Source organism: Patagioenas fasciata, chromosome Z (assembly GCF_037038585.1).
Source record: "Patagioenas fasciata isolate bPatFas1 chromosome Z, bPatFas1.hap1, whole genome shotgun sequence".
Lineage (NCBI taxonomy): Eukaryota > Metazoa > Chordata > Aves > Columbiformes > Columbidae > Patagioenas > Patagioenas fasciata.
The window spans coordinates 11,503,152-11,527,961 of record NC_092560.1 but is presented as its reverse complement, the minus strand read 5'-3'; the positions used below and the strand labels follow the sequence as shown (position 1 = coordinate 11,527,961).

Sequence of the window (24,810 nt, the reverse complement as noted above, 5' to 3'; positions counted from 1 at the left end):
GGCCTTCCTGACCTGTGTTTTGTCAACCAGCCATGTGTGAAGTAAGGAGAGGAGGTTTGGGAATGCAAAGAGAGAGAGGTGTGCCAGCATCCACTGTGTTGTGTATCTGCCAAGAACAGGCCTCCCTTAGAAGGCACACTCTTTATTAACAGCATAGTACCATAAACCCTGTAGCCATTTCCCAGTGTATCATACAGAGACAGAGGAAAGGTAAGAAATATGAGACATTGCTGCAGGAACTAACACAGATGTTGCTGATGCAATAGCAGAACTAAGAGCACAATGAATTAAACCTTCCATCACTATGGTATCTGGATGATGTTTTCATAAATGTTTCAGGAACAGAGATTACTTTTCCTGAGAAAACCATTTTTGTCCTGTTGTCTCAGAGCCCTTGCTGGAGGGGTCTGACAGTAAGTACCTTCTGATCCCCAGTCCTTTAGAGGTAGCACCTGCACAGAGAAATCAGTCTTACCATGTTCCTTGCTCCAGAGATACAAAGGCAAACCAGAAAATCTACTGAGCATTTTGTTCCAAGAGCAGGAAACAAATTCCAGGCATTACAATTTTGAAGAAGTCAGGACAAAAGAAGATGTTTTATTTTTAAGCCATTTCCTAGACTTACGAGTGGCCTTTCCAGCAAAATAAATCATTAGCAGTATTTCCTGACTCAAAACTCAGCATTAATATTCTGTATGTGTATATATTTTGCATTTTCTGTGACACATTTTTAGCGTTAGTCCTTCAGTTCCACTTGTTGCTGAAATTTGAAGGTTAGATATTGTACATGAAACAGAATATTTGTGATGCTCAGAACTTTCTGACTGTCCTAGGTACAGAAATTAAAAACACTACTGCCCTTAGCAACAGGTAGGTTATTTGGGTGACCAGAACCTTGTTCACATCTTTGAGATACTTACTTCTCTATGATGTTAACACAATTCAAAACACAAGGTCCTGTTAAAATTATTATGTTCCCTCTCTTTCAGGGTCTCTCTGATATCAGGGTCTCTCTGATAATTTCAACGAGGAAGGTGAAGGGTCTGACTGGCAGCCTCTAAGAAGTTTTACTGTTCAGAGCTGTGGTGCTCTGCTGAGCATGCACAGTATAATCAGTGAAGCAGGGAGTGCAATAGTCTGTCCTGTTTCTCTCCCAAACATGCCACCTCACACAGTTGGGCTTGGACAAGTCTTATCAGTGATAACTCTCTGTTCATGTTGCTCAATTCAAGCAGTCCTGGAGCAAAAGAAGATATTCAGAAGATAACTGAGTAGTGACAGCTGGCAGTAGATGGGCCAGGTCATGAATTGTGTGTGACCTTTTGGAATTAATTATTCTGTTCAGCTTTTTTTCTGCTTTTTACAAGTAATTAATGTTTGAAACAAAAAAAGAAACAAATATTTGCCAGATCATAGAATCATAGAATAGTTTGGGCTGGAAGGGACCTTCAAAGCTCATCTAGTCCAACCCCCTGCAATGAGCAGGGACATCTTCAACCAGATCATGTTGCTCAGAGCCCCATCCACGCTGACCCTGAATGTCTCCAGGGATGGGGCAGCTACCACCTCTCTGGGCAACCTGGACCAGTGTTTCACCACCCTCATTGTAAAAAATTTCCTCCCCCTATCTAGCCTGAATCTCCCCTCCTTTAATTTAAAATCATTAACCCTTGTCTTCTCATAACAGGCCCTGCTAAAAGGTCTGTCCCCATCTTTCTTTTAGGCCCTCTTTAGGTACTGAAAGGCCACAATAAGGTCTCCTTGGAGCCTTATCTTCTCCAGGCTGAACAACCCCAACTCTGTCAACCTGTCCTCATAGCAGAGCTGTTCCAGCCCCCTGATCATCCAGCCTCCTCTGGATCTTCTCCAACAGGTCCATGTGTGTCCTGTACTGAGGGCTCCAGAGCTGGACGCAGGACTCCAGGTGGCGTCTCGTCAGAATGGAGCAGAGGGGCAGAATCACCTCCTTTGACCTCCTGGCCATGCTCCTTTTGATGCAGCCCAAGATACAATTGGCCTTCTGGACTACAAGCACACATTGCTGGCTCATGTCCAGGCTTTTTATCCATCAGTACCCCTAAGTCCTTCTCCACAGGGCTGCTTTCAGTCCCTTCATCCCCCAGCCAGTATTGATACCGGTGGTTGCCCTGACGCAGGGGCAGGACCTTGCACTTGGCCTTGTTAAAGCTCATGAGGTTCACATGGGCCCAGCTCTCGAGCTTGTCCAGGTCCCTCTGGATGGCATTCCGTCCCTCAAGCATGTCAGCTGCACCGCTTAGCTTGGTGTCATCTGCAAATGTTCTGAGGGTGCACTTGATCCCAGTGTCTCTGTTCTTGATGAAGATCTTAAACAGTACTGGTCCCCATATGGACCCCTGAGGGACACCACATGTCACTAGCGACAACAAGACATTAAGCCATTGGCCACTGCTCTCCAGCCAGTTCCTCACACACTGAACAGTCCACCTATCGAATCCATACCTCTCCAAATTAGAGACAAGGATGTTGTGGAGAACCATGTCAAAGGCTTTACGGAAGTCCAGATAGATGACAACCATAGCCCTTTCTTTATCCACTGATGTAGTCACTCCATCACAAAAGGCCACTAGGTTGCTCAGGCAGGACTTGCCCTTGGTGAGGCCATGCTGGCTGTCCTGAATCACCTCCCTGTCTTCCATGTGCCTTACCACAGCTCCTAGGAGGATCTGTAACAAGATCTTCCCAGGCACAGAGGTGAGGCTGACATGTCAGTAGTTCCCGGGCTCCTCCTTTCTACCCTTTTTGAAAATGGGTGCAATGTTTACCTTTTTCAAGTCAGCAGGGACTTCATCTGACTGCCATGCTTCTCATGGAGAGTGGCTTGGCAACTATATGAGCCAATTCCCTCAGGACTCTGGGATGCATTTCATTGGGTCCCATAGATTTATGTCTGTTCAGATTCCTTAAGTGATCACAAATCAGATCCTTACATTTGGATGGTCTTTGCTCCCCCAGTCCCTGTCTTGCAGTTCATCTGCTCGAGAGGTGTGAGAAGAGAAGGCAAAAAAAGCTGTGGAGTACGTCAGCCTTCTCCTTATCCGTTGTTATCCGTTTATCAGTCTTCCTTATCATGGGGATACATTTTCTTTTATATCCTTTTCTGGTTGATGTTATCTGTGGAAGCTCTTCTTGTTATTCTTTGCATCCCTTGCCAAGTTCAGCTCCAGCTGTCCCTTGGCCTTCCTGACCCATCTCTGCACAACCAGGCAGTGTCCCCCTACTCTTCCCAAGACACCTGTCCTTGCTTCCACCACCTGTGCATTTCCTTCTTGCCCTTCACTGTGACCAGCAGATCTCGACTCAGCCATACCAGCTTCTTATTCTCCTTACCCAGTTTCTTACATCTGGGGATCACGAGCTCTTGAGCTCTGTGGAAAGCCTCCTTACAGATCTGCCAGCTCTGTTCTGTTCCCGTGTCCCTGAGGGCAGTTTCTCAGGGGTCCCATTGACTAACTCCTTGCAGAGCTGCAAGTTGGCTTTCCTAAAATCTAGGGTGCTGATTTTACTCTTTGCTGTCCCATGGCCCTCAGGACTGCAAACTCCATATGCGTGTGATCGCTGCAGCCCAGGCTGCCTCCAGTCTTGACATCACTGATTAGCTCGCTTGCATTGGTGACTATGAGGTCCAGTATTGCATCCTCCCTGGTATGGCTGTCCATTACCTGGCTTAGGAAGTTATCTCCAATGCACTCCAGGAGTCTCTTGGATTGCTTGCAGGTCTCTGTGGTACTTTTCCAGTGGATGTTGGGGTGGATGAAGTCCCCCAGCAGGACAAGAGCCTGTGAATGCGATGCCTCCTGTAGCTGGGGTAAGCAGCTTCATCAACAGTCTCCTGCTGATTGGGCAGCCTGTAGTAGACACCAACTGCAAGGTTTCCTTTGTTACCTTGGTCTCTGATTCTTTCCCATATGCTTTTTACCTGCTTATGTCTATTCTTCAGCAACAGCTGTTCACAGGCTGTCTCTTTATGTAGAGGGCAACCCCTCTGCACCTCCTTCCTTGCCTTTTCCTTCTGAACAGCGTGTAGTCATCAGTCACTGCACTCCGGTCATGGGATCCATCCCACCAAGTTTCAGTAATGGCCACTGGGTCATAGCTTTCTAGCAACATGGTGACTTCCTCCTGTTTGTTGCCTATGTTGTGTGCATTGGTGTAGAGGCACTTCAGCTGGGCTCTTGACTGTGTCACCTTCTTAGGAGAACACCCCTTAATTCTTTTGAAGCATTTCACTGGTGTTTTTCTGTTGGCCTCTATTACCTCATGAGTCCCTGGCTCATCTCCATAAGACTTCAAGTGGGCTCCAGTGAGGCCAGCACATCTCAGGGCCACCAGCTGAGGGTCTTCGCTAGCACCCCACCACTCTATCCTTGCTGTCTCATCTCATAGCTTGTCATGGCCTGTCCTGTTTTAATTCAGAGCTCAAAACTACAAGCCACCCAATTTCAAGTCACCAGATCCAAGAGTCCTAGAACTTGTGTAAAACAAATGTTTAGGTCAAAATTTTGTGTAGTAGCTCCTGTCATTGCAAAGGCAGTGATGGTTTGGGGGTTTGGTTTGTTAGGGTTTTTTTGATGGTGGGGGGGAAGAAACAGTCTTTATGCAATGCGAAGATGATTTTCTTAAGCTTGGAGTGTGTAGCTTTGCTCTCTGAGGTAAGAATGGTTTACTCATTTTTCAAACTGTACAAAATGCATGAAATGGAATTTTTTAACTGTGCAACCGTAGTTAAAGAGTTGAAAATGTAACACAGGCACTACAGGCAGAATCCATGTGATAGAAAGAGGGGAAAAAGGTCAGGTTAATAATAAATGCTAAGAACTGGCAGTCGAATATATTCTTTCCATATCACAAAACCACAGAGTCACTGAATTGTTGTGGTTGGAAGTGGCCTCTGGAAACCATCTAGTCCAAACCCCCTGCTCAGAGTGGAGTCTACATGATCAGGTTGCTCAGGACTCTTGTCTGGCTGGGTTTGAATATCTCCAGGGGTGGAGATCCCACAAGCTCTCTGGGAAACCTGTTTCAATGGTGGATTACACTTCTAGTAAAAATGTTGTTTGTTTAAGTGAAATTTCCTGTTTCAGTATGTGCTTCTTGGCTTATGCTACCAATTAGAAGAGTCTGGATCCACCTTCTTTAGTCTCCTAACCCCCCTTCTTTAAGTGTTTATGTACATGGATAAGAGGACCTCAAGCCTTCTTTGCTCCAGGCTGAACAATACTAGACCTGTCAGTCTTTCCTCAGATGATAATGTCCCTACACTTCCTGGACATGAGCGTGCCTGGCTTTTTTACCTGTGTGCTTTGATCTACAGAGTGAGGGGTCTGACTCAGTTCTGAGACTTCCTCAGATCATACCTGCCAATTACTTAGAGATGGAAGGTAATTGTTGAGGTTGAGGAAAAAAAAAAAAAAAAAAAGTTAGAATTCTTGTACTTTGTTATTAACAAGAGATTGGAAAGTTCATTGTCAATTATGCAAAAAACATATAAGTTGGAAAGGGATATAAAACAAATGCAAGATGACAACATGTAGAGCAGGTGACAGAGTGGGAAGAAGAGATGAAGACAGAGCGGATGAGAAGGATCGGAAAGATGAAAAGATACATGCATAGATTAAGAACAGGATTTTCATGACCCACTATTTAAGTAATCATAAATTAATTGCGTGAAAATAATCAGTAGAGGTAGTATATTATTTAACTGGAGTGAAAATCATTGTAATAAAAGACTAGACCAGCATGAAATCACTGCATTTTAAATAATTTTTTTTTTCTTTTTTTTATGGATTTTGGTTGATACCTTCAACAATCTAAGACTTGCAGCAGTCTTTAAATATCCAGGTTAATCCTATAGATGTATCTTCTCCCTGACCTATGAGTGCAGTTCCTGCTAGGGGAATATTCAAGGAGAGCTTCTATATTAGTTAATTTCTTCTATATAGGTAACAGCTTGTTCTCTAGAGCTTGTGTAGCAGTGCAGAAGAAAGTGGCGAAAGGTACCAGCTGGAAACTAAAACCTCTAACCATGGAATATCTTTTAGTGCCTCTCCTAAAAGGGGCAATGAAACCTGAAGAGGGGATAAGATTTATTGGAGTGGAGCAGTGGAAGTAGCAGTGTTCAGTGACCAAAAGAAAAGGTGGTGAAATGAGATCTTTGCTGTTTTAGAGATAGGACAGAGGAGGTATACCCAGCTTTCTTATGTAGAGGAATAAGAAAATTTTTATCATGATTAAGGGGAACAGTATTTGTCACCCTCTAGCTTTGTGTTACTCTGATGAGATGACCCAACTCCTTAGGATTGTCAGGATTCAGTTATAAGGTGCCTTGACTTCACCAAAAATTATGGTTGATCATAGTAGTAATTTTTTATTCTTTCCAGAATATTTATTTACATAAAATTTCCTGCCAGGTTTGGACTTTTTTTACCTGCAGGAAAGATGAAAGCAAAGAAACCTTGAAACGAAGGGTGAGCTTCTAAAAAGGATTTAGCATTACTGTTTCGCTTTGTGAATGACATGCAGATCTGCTTCTGAAGCCATCCGTGAGAAATTAAGACATACTGTTTTAATATTCCACTGAATATGTAGGTCAAATCCAGGCAGTTTTTTTCTTGTAATAAAATATAATTTATTCATTTGAATTTAATGGTGAATATGTTGTGTTATATATGGTTATACTAATTCTGTAATATTACAAAATACTGTGGGACACAGAATTGTCTCATTCCGTTCAGCATGGTGTGTAAGTTTTACATAATTCCTAGAGTGAAAACAAATTCAGTGTAAGTGAATAGAGGGTATAGAGGGTATAGAGGGGCTGAATGGCTCTTTGATGAAGAACTTTTTCTGTGTCACTTCTGAGATGGAGTGACGGTTCTTCCTGACCAGTAACAAATAGCATTCCCTTTGTAGCCCTTAGGTAGTGTATTCCCTAGGAATATACAAAGAGTAGTGTAATTTTCGTGATGAATGTTTGGATAGTGTTATTTTGAAAGCTAGGTTCCAACTTAAACCTTGTAAGGCAAGCTTCCCCTGGCAAGGATCCTGGGGCTGTCTGATGTTATCTAAGGTTTAGTTTGTAAAGTGAGACAGATTAACCAATTTCAGTTTGTTTCCCTTTAGATAGATATATTAATAGCAAATTCTGTATGGTCAAAATCTTCTCTAAAAGCAAAACATTTTGTACGGATAGAGATTAGGCCCAAGATCAAGTATTCATGCATTAGATGCAGAACACATAACCAAAGCAGCAACAGAGAACCTTTGATGTCATTGCTGTGGCTGTCAAATAGCTGAGGAAGTTTTTGGTCTTGGGTACTACTCATCCCCCAACTTTGTCTTACAAACTGAAGAACACAGAAGTTAGTGCTTTTAACTGTTTTTTCGTGTTTTTTTGTTTGTTTGTTTTTTGTTTTTTTGTGACTGTACTGATAGGATTTCATTTTGCCTTACGGTAGTGAATTTTGTAGAGGAGGATTTTGTACAACTACTTGTTGTGTTGCACAACGCTTCATTTTTTAATTTTAAGGACTGTTATTGGCACAAAGAAAATAGTGAGTCTGCCAGATATTTGTTCACACTAAACAGAGACAGAATACAATACAGATGGTAATAACTTTTTGCTAATGTGAAAAGAATGTTTTATTTAAAATCTGTAAGGATTACTGAAACTGACCTATCATTCTTGTGATAGAAGTGTACAAAAGAAAACAGGTATTAAAATGGTCAAAGACAAGGTGTTTCTAGTGGCCTCATGCAGTTCCTTGCACTCATCAAGAGCATTAATTGTTTTGTTTGTACTTATCCCTTATTATTTTTCTGATTGTAGTGACCAAATGGGCTCTGTTGTCAATTAAACAGGTCATTCAGCACCTTATTCTGGGTTATGACTGGTGCTAAGTTTCATTTGATAGTAAAATCAGAAGCAGATGGGGATATTCATACCAAATAAATGGATTCTCAGGATCCTTTTAACTTCTGAGTACTGTTTAGTGGGCTTTTAAGCTTTATTTGTTGAAGAACCTGACAATTTAGGAAAGGACTGCACAGCTGTGTCATGAAAAGAAGTAATCTTTATGTAGATACAGACCATGAAGTTGATGAGAGTTCATTAAATCCATGGAATCACCTCTCTATATGCTTACAAGTTTAGGGGTTAAGTGAGCAGACATTTTAAAATGCATGAAATTTCTGTTGGGGAAATCTAATAACATCAACAACAAACCAAACACACAAACAAAAACCACCAGCTTTTGAAACTACTTTCTGGAGAGGAAAGGAGAGAGGTGTCTTGAAATAGAGGAATGTGAGTCAGGGTTAAAGGAAACAAAAATTATGTGAAATGCCACACAAATATTGGAGACAAGAGGCAGAGCAATACAGACTGTTACTTGGATTGCCAGCAGCTCTGAATGTCACTCTGCTTTCAGAGAAAGAAATGAAGCACTAACTGCACCACTAGACATATACAGATGATTTAAAAACAGACTTACGTCTCTTTTTTTTTCCCCTCAAATGCTGAATGTTTCTTTCTTTCCCTTGTTCTTTTGCTCTGCCATAATACAGCAGGGTTTCTGTGTCTAGAGTTACAGCTGCAAGACATGAGGGCCAAGCTGTTCAGTGGCTTTGTTTTGTTTTGATTTCTAGGGGCAATATTTAGCAATCCTGTCTGTTTGTCTGTCTGTTTCTCTGCTGAGATCCACTGGTGCCTGAATATTCAAGTCTGTCAGGTAGCAGAAAGACAGTTTCATGCTCTGTTAGCTCAGTTTGTGTCTGTTTGTGAGGGAGGTGCTGCCCCAAACAGGAGGTCACCCTTTCAGATGCAGAGGACAAAATAAGCTGTTGGCTGCTTGATATATCTCAGGATCATGTAGCTAAAGGGATATTTTCTCCTCAGAAATGGTCTTTTCTCAACGCTTCTCACTTACTTTAACCAATGACCCACATTTTTAAGAGGGCTTGGTAAGCTCTTGTTCACGGGACCCACAGCCAGGGGACCTTTCGTGGTCGCATGGAAAGACACGGAGGGTTTGTGTACTCTGCCCAGCAGTTTCAGAGAGCATTGGTGGCAGTCTTGTTTTGTAAAGCAGAGAGCCATGCTAATCTACTAATCAGAATTGGATTAAATACTCCTTTCTGAGATCCCTGTTGTCCTGGCTAGGCTACTGAGATTCAAGCTAGTTTGTTCATTTGCCATGCAGACATGTCCCTGTATTTAGGGAAAATGTAGGAGATTGATTGTTACCTATTATAAGTATCACCTGCTGAAAAGCTAGGGTAACATACAATGTTGTCCACTACCTTCATCTACAAAGTTTTTGCGGCTTTGTGCTATGCAGAGAGGGAAACAGTGCTGAAACGATATTACTGAAATTGCAAGCCACGTCCTGCCAAAACTAAGGTTTGTTCTCCCTTCTGTATGTGTTATGACATAATCTTGAGTTGAAATCATATTCTGCTAAAGCAGACTGCATGCAGGTGGGATCTTCAGAAAATTGCAGTGGTGATCTCCACTGTGTCTCTTAAACCTGTGCAAATTGTAGTTTCCTCTTCAGTTACACAAGTTCCACAGTTTGCATATGTTTGGGGTCTATTTTTTCACCTTCATTATAAACGCGATTTGCAAATTGAAAGTTCCTTCTGCAAAGCTCAGAGATGCTGTGGTTGCAAAAAACAAATAAGTATGGATGGAACATATGTTTTTCCTCATCTTGTTTTTTTGAAATAAAAGCCATTTTCACTGAAACAGCTTGGGACAAACATCCTGAGTGGAAAATTTCAGCCTGAATACTTAAGAAGTTGAATAGAAGTTTAAGTTGCTTAGACTCTATTTTAAAATAGCACAGTAACTGCTAAGCATGTTAATTGTATCTGTTAATCATAAATAGCACTCCCCTCTCTGCCTGCAATGGCACTTGGCTTAGAGCATGCATTTCAAAATGCATTTCAAAATGAGGCATTTGTATTTTTTTCCTACTCTTTGCCTTCGTATTTTCTTTTCCCTTGTCTTTATTTTCCTAATTCTTTACATTCTAGTTTTCCACTTCATTCTGGTTTTTCACTCCATTCTTGTTTTCTACTTATGACTTAAGTAACATGAGGAACAATAGGTTTGGTTTGTAAAGGGTATTTGTGTCTACAAGAGAATTTGGTTTCACTCCCTTTAGGTTTTGCATACAAGTAGTAATAAAATCAAGCCCAACAGCAACACACTGCTTGGCAGTCTTCCTTACTACAGTGCCAGTGGTCTATGCTGTGATTTATAATGTGTCTGCTTGTTTTTGTTTAGTATTTACCTGAAATAAGTGAATTGACAAGTCAAAGTTAAATCGTCTTGAAATCTGACCTGGCTTACTGGAAAGATTATAAAATCTCTGCAGGTTCTTTGGACTGACCTAACTTGTAAGCTTTTGTTGGAGCTGAAAGCCAGACAATTTTACTTTATACATCTTACTTCAGAATTTTGTAATGAAACTGCTCAACTCAGTTCATCTCAATTTTTGCAATTTGTGTTTGTTAAGGGTGGCTTAAATACATTTACTACTCGTCACGTAACAACATGGGGTTTGGAGTATCATTCAAAGGTCTGTAATATGTGGTCTGTTATATTGATTGTTGTGTGGTACAATCTATTACTGAAATAAACATGTTAGTAATTTGCATGGTACCAAGTTGAAAGTCTGCATCTAGCTCCTTCCAGATAAGTTCATGGAGGAAGAAGCTGCACCTTCATGATCCTCTGCTTTAGAACCTCAGACAGCACCTGGCCACCATGAGGTTGGTGGTGGTCCCATATTTACTCATAGTCTGACAACCTGTGGCTAATTGTGAGTGTGGTTGACTCCATAGGGTGGTGTCTAGTCCACTGGACATTAACATGACATTTTTGCAAGCGCTCTACCTATCATCCAACTTACTCGCAGAGTAATTAGCACTATTGCACTGTCAGACTGGAAGGATGAAACGGTCAGGAATCTGTGGGGCGTGTCCTTAGGCAGTACTGAGTGTTTTTACAGATGTTTTCTGTGACGTAATAGATTAAATGATCCTTAAATCTGTAAGTGGCTGCAGGCGGAAGGGATTACAAGCAGTTTTTTGAGGCCATGATGGACAAGCTAAGGTGATGTTGTTAAGCTGCTGTAAGGGAGAAAAGCACAATTCAACAGGAGCAAATGGGGAATGATATGCTGGGGTTAAAATAACCAAGAATCCAAATGCTTCTTCATAGGAAACTAACAATAATTCAGAAGTGGGCCTTATAATCTAGTGGATCAAAACATAAGATGACGTTAAAATATGTTAGATCGTATTTGTTACCTCAGACTCACTGGAAAAAAGGTATCACCAACAGAAGAGCAGGCACCGTGGTGGCAGATACAGATAGAAAGATTTTAGTCTCTTAGGAGAAACCAGTTTGCACAGAATGAAGAAAACTGTTCTTTTAGTCACTTGTTTATCTACTGGTTACCTGGTTAAACTTCATAGCCATTGTCTCTGATTTGACATTCAGTCTTTGAATACATGATGTCATGGGAAACTCCAATGACTGTTGTCATGCTGTAGGGTTTTTTCCACACATAAAATTACAGTTTTGAGGATTGCTTATTTTTCTGGGTTCCAGTTTCCTAGTGCAGTTGTGCTGGTAGTGAAGATTCAGCACCTGACTGTAGGACGGATGCTGAGGGTGAGCGTAGGAAAGCAAATCGCCTCGCGCATTGTCACTCTTTTGAAACTTATTTAAAAGGACATGATATACCCAAATTCTTTCCTTTTTATTTATAATTTTCTGGCCTGGCAAGTAGGAACTTGTTTCTAACTAATCCCATGTTCTCATCTGTTTCTAAAACCTGTTCAACTTCCCTTCATAGAGAGGGGCATATGAAGTCTCATCAGGCACAACTATATTTTTGCATTGCACATCACCTGTCTGAGATGCTTTTTTTTAACATGACTGTTTCTGACAGGATCTCTTCCATCTCACTACCTTTTCCTTCCTTTTATCTGTGGTTTTGACTGATTCGTCACCTTTCATGGATCTGTCAGTCCCTACAGTTTTTCCAGTAGATTTGTGGATATTTTGAGCAAAATTATCCCTAATAATGCACTTTTTGTTCTTAGTTACTTCTAACAAACTTTAGAGAATTTGTCCCTAAATTACATAGTGAAAGCCATGATAATGAGATTGGTTGTGCCACCATTTGCAGCACATTTTCAGGGTAGGATTTGGTGAGTTTTTACCTACTTGAATGGTTCAAGCCAATTTGGAAACAAATGGCATTTCACAAGCTGAACGGAAAAGCAACATGGATGGAACTGGCAGCTGATACACATCCACATCATTCCCATGGCACTGAAACAATTGGCAGCATCTGACCTCTCATCTCATGGGTCTTGCACTAGAGTTTTAATGTTTGCATTACCTGTGCAACAAAGTTACTGAAGCACTGGTCAGGAACATGGCTGTCTGACACACAGGTGACTTAATCAGTCAGTGTGAAAAGTGTCTTATTTCAGATCGTGTCATGGTTTCTGTGATTGTTCAGACTGTGACCATCTGAAGCGTGACTCAGTAGGTGGCCTTATCTAACCACAGGCTCTACTTGCAGATGGTTGATCTTTGTTGTAGTGAGTGGTCTTACAAGGACTTAATCTAGGTATAGAATTCAAATAAAAGGAGACACATCATGGAGGAAGTAGTGTACAGGTCAACTGCTGCTGACCTTTTGCTGAGGTGTGCGATTTTGTTTTCTCTTCCAGCAAATATTACGGCATGCCCGCGGAAATGCCACAAAGGTGATATTTCTCATTACTGATGGATATTCCAATGGGGGAGACCCAAGACCCATTGCGGCATCCTTGCGAGAATTTGGAGTGGAGATCTTCACCTTTGGGATATGGCAGGGGAATATCCGAGAACTGAATGACATGGCATCCCATCCAAAAGAAGATCACTGTTACCTTCTTCACAGTTTTACTGAGTTTGAAGCTCTGGCACGCAGAGCTCTTCATGAAGGTACTAATGTACTAACTTCAGAAGTCTACAGAGAACAGAGAGGTCTGCATAGAAAGATCTCTAGTACTGTCTTGTAATTACATTTCATATAGTGTTGATCCCTTTTTTTGTGAATATTTTTCCTCTTTCTAGTAGAGGTGTTCATTCCTCAGGTAAAAGGATAAACTGTTTGTTTGACTAACTCATCATCAGCAAAATGTGAGCCAAATTAGTTTCTTTGGTATATACATATTTATCTCCATTCAAGTCTTCATTTTATCCATGAAGAACAGACTGTGGTCTTGACCCAGTGTAACTTCTGCTTGAACAGAAGAACCTTGTATTCAGATACATGGTTATCCAAAAGAGAAACCTAGTGCACACATTAGGACTTGCCTTAATACCTATTGTTATTTTACACAGAAACCAAAGCTGACTGTTCAGGACTGATTTGTGTATAGGAGTAAATACAATTTATGGCTATGACTTTATACATTCAGTAAAAACTGGAGAGAGCAAGGGGTGGAAAGAGACTGTGCTTTTGTCCTTTTTGAATCTACTATATTTAAAAAAAACACAGAGTTCTTCCTGAAAAAGAGAGCAAGTTTAGACTAGCAAGAGAGAGCATGTGACTAGACTTTCATTTGTAAGCCAGTGCTGCCTCATTGAGGCTTACAATATTCATCAGACTAACCATTTGCATTTGGTTGCTACATTTAACTTTTAAAAGCATACTACTTTTATGTAAGTAGTATTGTTTACTGCCATTCTGTTTGTTACATGTAAGATGTAATTGGTCTGTGTGAATGTGCTGAAGGAAAGATTTTATTATGACCAACTGGTTATACATGCCATGACTCTCCTGATGGGAAAGAGGTGGCATCCACCAAAGCCAGGAAAGGCTGTTCTGGCAGCTTCTGCTGGGAGCGGGACTGTATTCTGGTGGTCTTAGACTCAAATTAAGCCAGGTTAGAAAATTTGAGGATCTTTGTACCATGGATTTCAGCGAGCTTTTTTCCAGAATAAGAAAACCAATTTTTTTTTTTTTCACATTTTGAGTGTAGCAAGGCTCTGCTTCATGCTACCATCACTACTTCTTAGAACTGCAGCCTAGGTTTTTTAAGAAACATTTCACTAATGACATAATATGAGATTGTGGGGGGATTTTGTTTGGATTTTTTGTTAATAAATTGATACTATTTCAGACCTGCCTTCTGGCAGCTATATCCAAGAAGATTTATCGCATTGTTCATATCTCTGTGAGGCAAATGAAAACTGCTGCGACATCATGGCAAGCTGTAAATGCGGCACTCACACTGGCCAGTTTGAGTGCATCTGTGAAAAAGGGTACTATGGCAAAGGACTACAACATGAATGCACAGGTGAGTTTCATGTCTCAGTGCTTGTGTTTCTCTTTATGGCTAATCCAGTTGAGAGTGAAAAGCTCTATTTGGGGTTATTGATATGAACCTGGATCAGAATTTGTTTCAGGCTGTCAGAAAACTCTCTGGCTGAGGACACAGAATAGCTCTATTAATCAGTCACCTTATGCCTTGTCTCCAGCAATAGTCCAAAGAGATGGACAAGAAAGAGGTAAGAATAGGGCAAATGATCTGACACAGTAAAACTTCCCTAAAACACAGCTCACCAGCAGTTTGTGACTAGAGTTTATGAAGTCTGAGGTAATGTCTTTTGCCCTCAAATGCTCTTAGTAAATTTTTCCTTCATAAATGTTGCTGATCACTTTTTGAACTTTCATGAACTTTTCTGTTTGGAGAGGGGCTGTATATGTGTATCTTTGCAGGATAAATCCTTGGCGAAACTTACAGTCTATTAAATGTTCTTTAATTGTTTCATGTTTACTTTCAGTTACCAAAGAGGAAGAAGGCATTTGGGTCACTAAACAGAAATTTGTCATCACATTTTGCTAAGATTATTGTTGTTGTTGTTGTTACTGTTACTGCTTTTTGGACAAGTCCTTTTACCAGTATACATTCGAAGTCTCCAGTTGAAATAACAATTTACAGTTCTTTATTTTTGAAGAAAGTATGCAGGTTTTGTCTAACTCAATTAATTCTAGGACAAAAGTTTTAAAATTATCAGAGCATATCATATCTCAGCTCTGGTATGTTTGGTTTGTGAGGTGGACAAAAGGAGTACTAATAATAAAATATTGCTCAACTTGAAACAAAATACAGTATTTATATCAATCTTGTTTGCATTCTCATATCTCTCTTATATTCTGCATACCACAGTTCTCAGGAAATGTCTCCTCATTAAATGTGAACTAAGTGCAATGGATACATGAATTGGTTGGATAGCTGTTTATGAGGGCCCTGCTGCTTTTTAAATGTGATTTTCATTACATGTAGGAAGTCTCTTGATGTGACTTGTAAGAGTTGGTAGTTCTGTTCAGAGACTAGACACAGGCAGGTTTGTGACTAGAAGCTGAAGAATTCCTTCAGGTTCAACAGAGATTGTGATGGCTGTATGTCTGCACAAGGAGGATTATAAGGGTACAGTGAGGGATCTGGACTATACATAAGCACATAATGGAGAAAAGGTATTGTCTGCCATCAGTGCAGGAAAGGACTGAGATACCCCAGTGTTTGTGTTGGAAGGCTGATCAGTTGTATTATACTCCCTGCCAGTCACCACCTTATAATTCACCTTGTGCCTCTGGAGCATCTTTCCTTTGTTCTGTATTAAGAGGAGGTAAGCAGGAATTCATTGGGGTATGAGTGCAACCCGAGCAGAGGAATGTAGTTAAAGTAAATGTCAGCATTGGCATATTGGATCAGAATCCTTTTTTATGTAAGTGGGTACAGCTTACTTGTGTGCTCAGTTAACTCCAAATGAAGATAAGACTATGCCATTTTCCTTACTTTCAATTGCAATTCTAATTTATTTCAGACAAAATCACATTTTCATCTTAATTTTTTCTTTTGTAATTCAAGTCAACTTCCTCCACCTTGAGTGCCCTAGTAACCTGTGGAACACAATAAACACAGAATTTCTGCCTTTATCAATAGTTTATATCATTAAATATTGTTTTGAGCTATTCCTAAAGATAGTGGGCCTATCATTTTAGAGTTACACTTTTTACATGACAGGATCTTTTGATGTGACAAGCATATCTTCTGAGTGCCACCAAAAATAAAAAAGGCTGATTTCTTTAAATGGGTACTTTGCAGCTGCAGATGAAAGTTTAATTTTTACATAATCAGCAGGTGCTTCTAAACTAAGTTTTTAAAAGGGGTTGGTATTAGATACACTGCAAATAAGCCGTTAATTGCAGCCATTTGCTGTATATGTGAAGGCAGTTGAATACATATATTTTAGGGAGAATTTGACCTCAGTAACTCAAGTTGTTCTTTAAAATATGTCTACTGTGCTCAACTATTGTATTCTTTAAGACAGACACAAAGGGCAACATATGTTCTTTAAAGGAAAACAGCGTATTTTGAAGTCTCCAGAAGTCTTTGATTCTGAAAAGAGTTCCAACTTTTTTTTTTTTTTTAAAACGTTTCCCAGCTGAGCAAAGCTGTGACTTGTTAAAGCATAAAGAATCTTGAGAATGCATCCTAACGTTTCTTCACTGTATAATGTGCAGGAAGACTTTTGGCAAGTTTACAGTGACAGGACTTACATTTTAATTGGACTAGTTTTAGGTTTTAGTTGGTTAAACTTGCAGATGCTCCACTAGCCTATGTTTACGTAATAAACTAAAGCTTTTTTTCGAGAGTTTTCATTCAGATGGGAGATTGTTCTTCTGTGACATATCTGTTCTTTTCTGTATGCTCTTGTGTTTATACATTATACCACCTTACTGTTGTTTATGGTTTTAAATGTGAGACATCAGAACTACGTAAAAATGATAACAGTTCTTTACTTTCCTAATTACCTGAAAACACTCTGTAGAAAGCCTCCATAAAATAAAATAAAATAGGATCCACATACTTTGTACCAAAAAGCAGAAATTGGCTTCGATGTTCCTTTGTTGTTCTTTATAATATTGTTGATGATGTGCCACAAAAAGAAGAACAGACTGACTGTTCTGTACTTTAAAAAGCAAAGCAAACAAGAGCTTCTTGGCCCACATGAGAAGCCTCATGCAGCCAGAGATATCTGTGACAATTGTGATGAAGGGAGAAAGAGGAAGAACAGAGGCACTATCATAACCAGTCAGTCCCAAGTATTGTGGAGTGCATAAACACCTCCTCTTCAATAACACTTCACTTTTTTTCTCCTTCTTTTCCTTGATTACCAATGTTGAGTTTCAAACTAGACAAAACTAAACAAAAATACAGAGGTGGTCAAAAACAAAGACATGATTTCCACTATCTAACACTGTGTCTTCCACCAATAAAAAGGTGGGCCATTCAAGTAAACTGCTTGTTCCAGGAAAAAGTAAAACAGATGTCCAGATCTCCATTTGTATCTTCTTCTCTGTTTTAGGAAGTTAGGAAATATGTTTTTAACACAGCCTTTTCACACTTTTTTTTTCAGCAAAATTTTCCAGAGAAGGTTCTTTTTTAAGTGGGCTCTTGCGTTGGATGACTTTTTAGATTCACAGTGATGCAAGTAAAGGAAGATGCCCATCATGTTCATCTCATCACTTACCTCCCAAGCAGAACCATAGTTGTTGGGGAGGCCAGGAAACTTGTCTTACAACAGTAGTTTCTTTTATCTGACATGTGGATCCCATTTTTTGCAGCACAGGGAACCCATGAAGATGTTGTGCAGTCATTGGAACAGAACTAGTAAATGACGTACTTGTAGACTATGCTAGTTATTGCTTCTTTTGTTAATTTCTGGCCCAGTACTTGGATATAACTATTGAATTGTAGAATTTCACCGTGTTTATGAGTATTCAATAGGTTGCCTAGGCTTTGATTTAGGAGTATGCAGCATATTGGTTATCACAGCTACGAGGGCAACAGTTTTGCCTACAAAACAGCACATGGATTAGATCTTTAAACAGCCTTTCCAATGAAACCCGAAATCATGTGGAAACTTTTCATTTTTTTTTTTACAAATTTTAATTCAGAACAGATTCATTGAAAAGACTTTAAACTTGGAGGAAATGCAGGTCCAGCAAGGCAGGGGAGATTTGTATTTTGTGGTTTCTTGGATTTTGGACCCAATTTTCTCCTGAGTACTTTTTTCCATGAGATTTTCAGTATTGTTCCTGCTAAGAATGCAAAACAAAAGTTGATGTTCATGAGTTGGATAGCTTTCCAGCTAGAAAAAAATATTTTTGTGTTTAATATGTTACTAACAGTTATTCACTTAGTCATGCAGGAAGAACTTTAGTTCTGGTGGTGATGGAACTACTTATCCTTGGTGCCATCTCAAGGCATATCAAGGATAAGAGGGTCATTAGGGGCAGTCAACATGGCTTCACCAAGGGGAAGTCGTGCTTGACCAACCTCATTTTCTCTTATGAGGACATAACGAGGTGGATAGATGATGGCAGAGCAGGGGATGTGGTCTACCTTGACTTGAGTAAGGCATTTGACACAGTCTCCCACAGCATCCGTACAGCTAAACTGAGGGAGATCTGGATGATTGGGTAGTGAGGTGGACTGCGAACTGGCTGAAGGGAAGAAGCCAGAGAGTCATGGTCAGTGAGGCAGAGTCCAGTTGGAGGCCTGTATCTAGTGAAGTGCCTCAAGGCTCAGTACTGGGACCAATACTATTCAATATATTCATCAACAACTTGGATGAGGGAGTAGAGTGCACTGTCAGCAAGTTTGCTGCTGACACCAAGCTGGGAGGAGTGGCTGACATACCAGAAAGCTGTGCTGCCATCCAGAGACCTGGACAGGCTGGAGAGTTGGGCAGGGAAAAATTTAATGAAATATAACAAGGGCAAGTGTAGAGTCTTACATCTGGGTAGGAACAACCCCAGGTTCCTTTGTAAGTTGGGGAATGACGTATTAGAGAGCATTGTAGGGGAAAGGGAGCTGGGGGTCCTGGTGGACAGCAGGATGACCATGAGCCAGCACTGTGCCCTTGTGGCCAGGAAGGCAAATGGTACCTGGGGTGTATTAGAAGGGAGTGGTTAGTAGGTCAAGACAGGTTCTCCTTCCCCTCTACTCTGCCCTGGTGAGACCACACCTGGAATATTGTGTCCAGTTCTGGGCCCCTCAGTTCCGGAAGGACAGGAAACTGCTGGAGAGAGTCCAGCACAGGGCAACAAAGATGGTGAAGGGAGTGGAGCATCTCCTGTGTAAGGAAAGGCTGAGGGAGCTGGGGCTCTTTAGCTTGGAGAAGAGGAGACTGAGGGGTGACCTTATTAATGTTTACAAATATATAAAGGGTGAGTGTCGGGAGAATGGAGTCAGGCTCTTCTTGGTGACAACCAATTGTAGGACAAGGGGTAATGGGTTTAAACTGGAACACAAGAGTTTCCACTTAAATATGAGAAGAAACTTCCTCTCAGTGAGGGTAACAGAACACTGGAACAGGCTGCCCAGGAAGATTGTGGAGTCTCCTTCTCTGGAGACATTCAAAACCCGCCTGGACACATTCCTGTGTAACTTCATCTAGGTGTTCCTGCTCCAGCGGTGGAATTTCACTAGATGATCTTCTGAGGTCCCTTCCAATCTCTAACATTCTGTCATTCTGTGATTCCAATGGCCTAGTCAAAGAAAGCTAAACATCTCTTTTGCAATGCTGTGTCCTTCCTCTCTTCCTTTTGATAGGAGCTTCTACGCCCCTGGAAACTGGGTGACTGTTCCTCAATATTCTTTTTCAGGAGTAATTTCTTTAGCTGCCCTGTAGGAGTTACGGGCTTAGTAAAGCTTTGCCAACCATCTTGAACTTTTCATACTGTACATGGAAATTTTCACCAACTTTACAAGATCCCTCCAAACCCCAAGGCATCCAGAGTTAACAACACATATCATAACAACCACTGCACTCTTACACGGGTGCCTGTCATGGATCTGGAAGAGAACTGCCAGCAGCACCCTTAGATTCCATCAGTGATTGACAGACAGGGAGGGAAAAGAGAGCAAGAAAGGAAGTGTGAAAAAGACAGTGTACAAAATTACTCCAGCCACAGCAAAATCTCAGGGTAAATTTGCATGTTGAATCTGAAGGTCTGAATTAGTTCACAGACTGCAGATTTTCAAGCTCTTAGAACTTGGTTTCTTGCTGTCTCACAAGTGCCATTTCATGCATTTGTCTATTGAATCTGCATCTTAAAACTGGACAGGAGTTGGTTTGGTTCCTGTTCTCTCCTTTGTTTTTAATTTCTAAATCAGAAAAATACTCTTCAGTTCTAGCTTAGTTCTCACTAAAAGAAGGCTTCTCCTGAGACCTGCAGCCATAGAAAACAAGCAAATTGAAAAAGCAGCATCTCCTTGAGGAAATTGTCAAATGGCTACTAGTCTGTTACCTCGTGCCACTTAAACCTGCAGATCTTGATAACCAAAAAGAAGAAAGAGGAGAAAAAAAAATTAAACAAGATGAGTTGGAAGAACTTGGATTACAACTGGGCAAGGAAGTTGGGATGTATGTGCTTAATGAAGCAGTTTGGAGAGTCTTGGGAGTTGGACTCATCTACTGTAGAGACAGAAAAGCTTGATTGGAGAGTCCTTTCTCTGTGCACAACACCTCAGTCAGTGATTCCCTCCTTTTGCTTAGCAGCTCTCTAATAATGAACTCCCTTCTGTAACCCCTTTGGGGGATGAGATACCTTTGTATACTTCACTCTTTTATTTGTCATTTCTTCATTTTAAAAAATACTTCTCCTGAGTGTAGCCACCTTTTGTTACAGCCTCTCTTCAGTGGCTTTTTGCCTGTGATAATAAACAGAGCTTCTATTGTGAATATACCGTGTTAAAATCACTGGCTGTCATATAAGGAGAAGGGAAAACAAGAAAGCAGGGATCTAAATCAAGAGGAAGGATGCAAAGTACCCATGACTAAGCAACAGTGAATTGATGCCTAATGAATACTGGCAAAAACATTTCTCGCTGTCGTTCTGTGTATTTTTTCTTATAAATCTTGTTTGGCTCATTATGGGTAACAATTTGAACATAACATCATGATGATTTAATACACAAGAAATGTAAATCAGTATGTTTTTCTACCAAAGCTATTATAACAACATGATGAGTAAGTACAGGAGATACATAAATCAGCCTGGTTTTCCATTGAGGGTACTGGAAGACAGGTATATGAGGGAGGCAGATATAGGAAGCAAGTACCATAGACATAGCTATGGAAGTTTAGTAGGTTAGTTATCTCTTAAAAGATCTCCTTAAGACTTCAAAAAGTAATGCAAAAATATTTGTAATTATTGTTTGCATAAAGTCTAAAGAAAATGGCTTTTACAAACGCTTTGCATGGAAAATAAATACATCTACAAGCATGCAGACACATTCTTCCAGATTTTTTACATTGGAATCTGCTTTTTCAAAAATATGTCCCATGAAGCCCAGTATTTTCTTCTTTGCTTTTGGAAAGTCAAGTAGAGATTCTCCTGATTTTTGCTATAAGAAGCAAAGGATGAGTGAAAAAGAGTTTGAATGCTGCAAGATTTTTTTAAATGTAGGACACAGCAGAGATAAATTCCTTTGGTTCAGGAATTTAAAAACATAGTATCAGTAAACTTTTCGTGTCGAGAGGTGATTTTTGGGTAGAAATGAATCTGTCAGAGATAAGTATTAGCTTGGATGATACTACAATAGCTTTGCTTGCATTTTAAATGGTTTCTGACACAAAAGTAGTTTGTTTCCCACCTGAACAACCTGCTTTATGAAGATGGGGCATTTCTGGCAGAGGAAATTTCTTTTGCTGACTTTCCTCCTTGAAGCCTTGTCCACTTGTACCCACAGAGTGATACTGAAAAGGTTCCTAAGGCACAGTGTGTTTGAAGTGATAACAGGTTTTGTGAATTACTGACGTGTGTCTTATGGTACTGTAAAACCTCCATGACATGCTTTCCAAATGTTAAGCCTTTGAAGGGAAACAGTAGCAAATTTTTTTTTTTTTTTTTAAGTATATGTTTTATAAATATAAGTAGAAAAAATACCTGACGAGCTTGGGGTTTTATTTTCTTTCTTTCAGGATCTAAGTATTCACAACTCAGATGGGGCAGATCATGCAGACTTGCTTGGGTGTTTTGCTTTGTTTTGGTGGAAGATTGTTGTTTTGTTTAAGATTATGTAAATCTCATCATTTCCAAACTGGAGTTTTAATCCAGATTCAGTCCATCAAAAAAACTCTTTAACAGACTCTGGAGCCAGACAGTGAGCTTTTCTTGAAAAATTGTAAAAAAGCATCTTTTCTTGGTCATTTTCGTACAAGTTTTTTCACCTACACAAATGACATGTGCAGCTACTGGTGGTTTTTAACCATATCCATAGTTTTGATAAGCCTGGTGAAGTGAATAATAGTATTTCCGCTAGTGTTAAAGAGTTCTGGATCAAGTCCTTGGAACTGTGACTCATTTTTTAACTCTTCTCCAGGCCTTATGTATCAATTTATATACATCGTCTGTTGCAAAATTAAAAGTTTTAGGTAACGTAACAGCTAATATGGGTAGTGTTTTTTCATTAGTGTAGAGCTTTTCTAGCTCTGTACTATGTAGCTTGCTTCCTTTGCATTTAAAACTGAACTGTAGCAGAGAAAGAAAACCCCAAACCTACCCAAAAACCACCAGAAGTTTTCTGTGTATACCAGCATCATTTCTGAGGAAATTCTTTAAAAATCGAGTTGTAGGGTGAAGGTGAAAACCCAGCTTCAGTTTTAACATGTGCAGACCAGAGAGGAAAGGTGTGATTTTACATCTGTATGCAGTATTGAAAACATCTCATCCTGTCCAACTAGATGTCATCTGAGGCTTTAGAAAATAGGTTTCTATGCCAAAGCAGACTCTTACTCTTGTATTATGTAAAGAGCTATTTCTGTAATAAATTTGATGGGAAGTTGGAAAGGGATGCACAAGTTACCCTTTTTTCCTTATCTCAGAAGTGACTTGTCTTGATCACCTCAGAAGTAATGAAAATAAAGCCTCTGGCGAAAGTTCATGTGTGCAATTAGGGGAGAAAAATCAACCATCTGGAGGGCTTGAGAGAAGCAGAAACTGTGCTGTGAATAGAAATAGAGATGACATAGAAATAGTCTCCAGCTTTCTGTGCTGATCAGCCTTCGACTCTCCCTCGAGCACCCAAGCTGTCCTTTGGCCAGTATAATAACAATGCAGGTGTCTGTCACAATGAAGGGGTCTCCAAGTGTAAATACAGGTCCAGATAGGTTTAGCCTTTAGTTAAATGACTGTAAAACCTTTACTCTTAAGCCTGGACTTTGCCTTGAGTTTCTAGACAGGATGAAAAGCAGACTGTCTTACCTTTGCTGAGATTTTAAATGGTTTGAAAACATCCTTTTCCAGCTGTGTGTAGTCCTGGGCGAAGTGGTAGTTTACAAACTTCATGCTGACCATGTCTTCCTTAACTGCCTGAAACATTAATCAGTTGTCAGAGATTTTTAAACTGTTTAGGCTCCTACCATTTTAGCATAGGCCTTTGATTAGCCTTTGACTGGTCTTGCAGATTTGAGGATCATTTTCAGGATTGGGACTTGTATCATACCAGACACTTATTGGAGTAATTGTCTATCAATTGAATCCCTTAATGAAAAGGCTTTTACTGCAACATTCTTTGGTTACCTCTGTGGATTACATGGTGTCATTCACTGCCTTTTCAGAAACACATAGCCAGGATGTTTTCATAACAGGCATGCACACATATTATTCCAAAACTTGTGCCTGTCTCACAAATTTAAAGCAGACATCTTAGCATTCTGTGAGCCTTTAAATAGCTTTTGTCTTAGAGAAGAAAAAAATGAAAATTCTTGAAAGAGTACATCAGGGGCAAAATAAGGTGGCAGTGTACAGCCAAGAGTGTTAGTTATTGAAATGAGAAGAGATGTTAAGAGACTTAGATCTTGTTTTAATGAACTATTTCGTCCCTAGTGGATCTGAAGGCTCGAAAGAATCACCTTTAAGTACTTAAGTCATTCCAAGGATGTAGTTTGTGCTACAGTTAACTTGTAAGGTTTAGCCTTAGTGCCTGTGCCTGTGAGGTTGTGAGTAGGTGTTGTGATTCCTAGCACCACTAAGTTGTTCCCAAAGTCTTGTCAAGGCTGATTCATTTAATCAGACTGGAGGTAGCTCTCTTAATGTGACAAAATCAGGCAGTCACTGTGTCTCTGCATTTGGAGTTTGATGGATTGTACATGGTGTATTTGTCCCTTGGTCAAACAAATTCAACTCTTAGCTCTCAGAATCATTTTCCAGTTAAACACAGAGTGTATGAATATTCTAATTTTTAAATCATTGTTTTGACTTATACTGTGATATTCACTCTACCCAGCCCAGTGAATATTGCGAAGTGCATTCTCTGTAAGAATGAGCACTATTCCCTTCAACATTTTAAATAAAATTGTTTGCTTCTCTTCCAATATGAAGCAAGTCTTTGATGGAGTTTGCATCATTTTGCAAGTGTTCAGACATGGTCATCTCTTACTTGCCCTGGATTTGCTGAGAGGGAGAAGAAAATCTATAAGGAAAGGTACACAAAAGCTCATTGGGTCATAACCCACAGCTAAAGAAGTCATTTGTGTGCAGATTTTGACCTAAGCAAATCTTGTCAAGAGATATTTACCCGAAAGGTAATGTAGGTGTTCCTTCCGCTGATGTCTGTCCATTTGGCCATCCCACCAATGGTGTCCATTACCACTGTTGTAAGAGAGAAAAGATAGAG

At 40.1% G+C, this 24,810-nt stretch overlaps 1 protein-coding gene across 2 annotated transcripts in view; it reads left to right on the top strand.

The window, feature by feature from the left end:
• Positions 1–24,810, top strand: part of SVEP1 (sushi, von Willebrand factor type A, EGF and pentraxin domain containing 1) — a 133,048-nt gene that overhangs the window by 8,121 nt on the left and 100,117 nt on the right. For both annotated transcript variants that reach the window (XM_065860361.2, XM_071802615.1), the window contains exons 2-3: positions 12,796–13,051; positions 14,236–14,412. In XM_065860361.2, the coding sequence (XP_065716433.1) occupies positions 12,796–13,051; positions 14,236–14,412 (433 nt within the window). The remainder of the gene's footprint in view (positions 1–12,795; positions 13,052–14,235; positions 14,413–24,810) is intronic.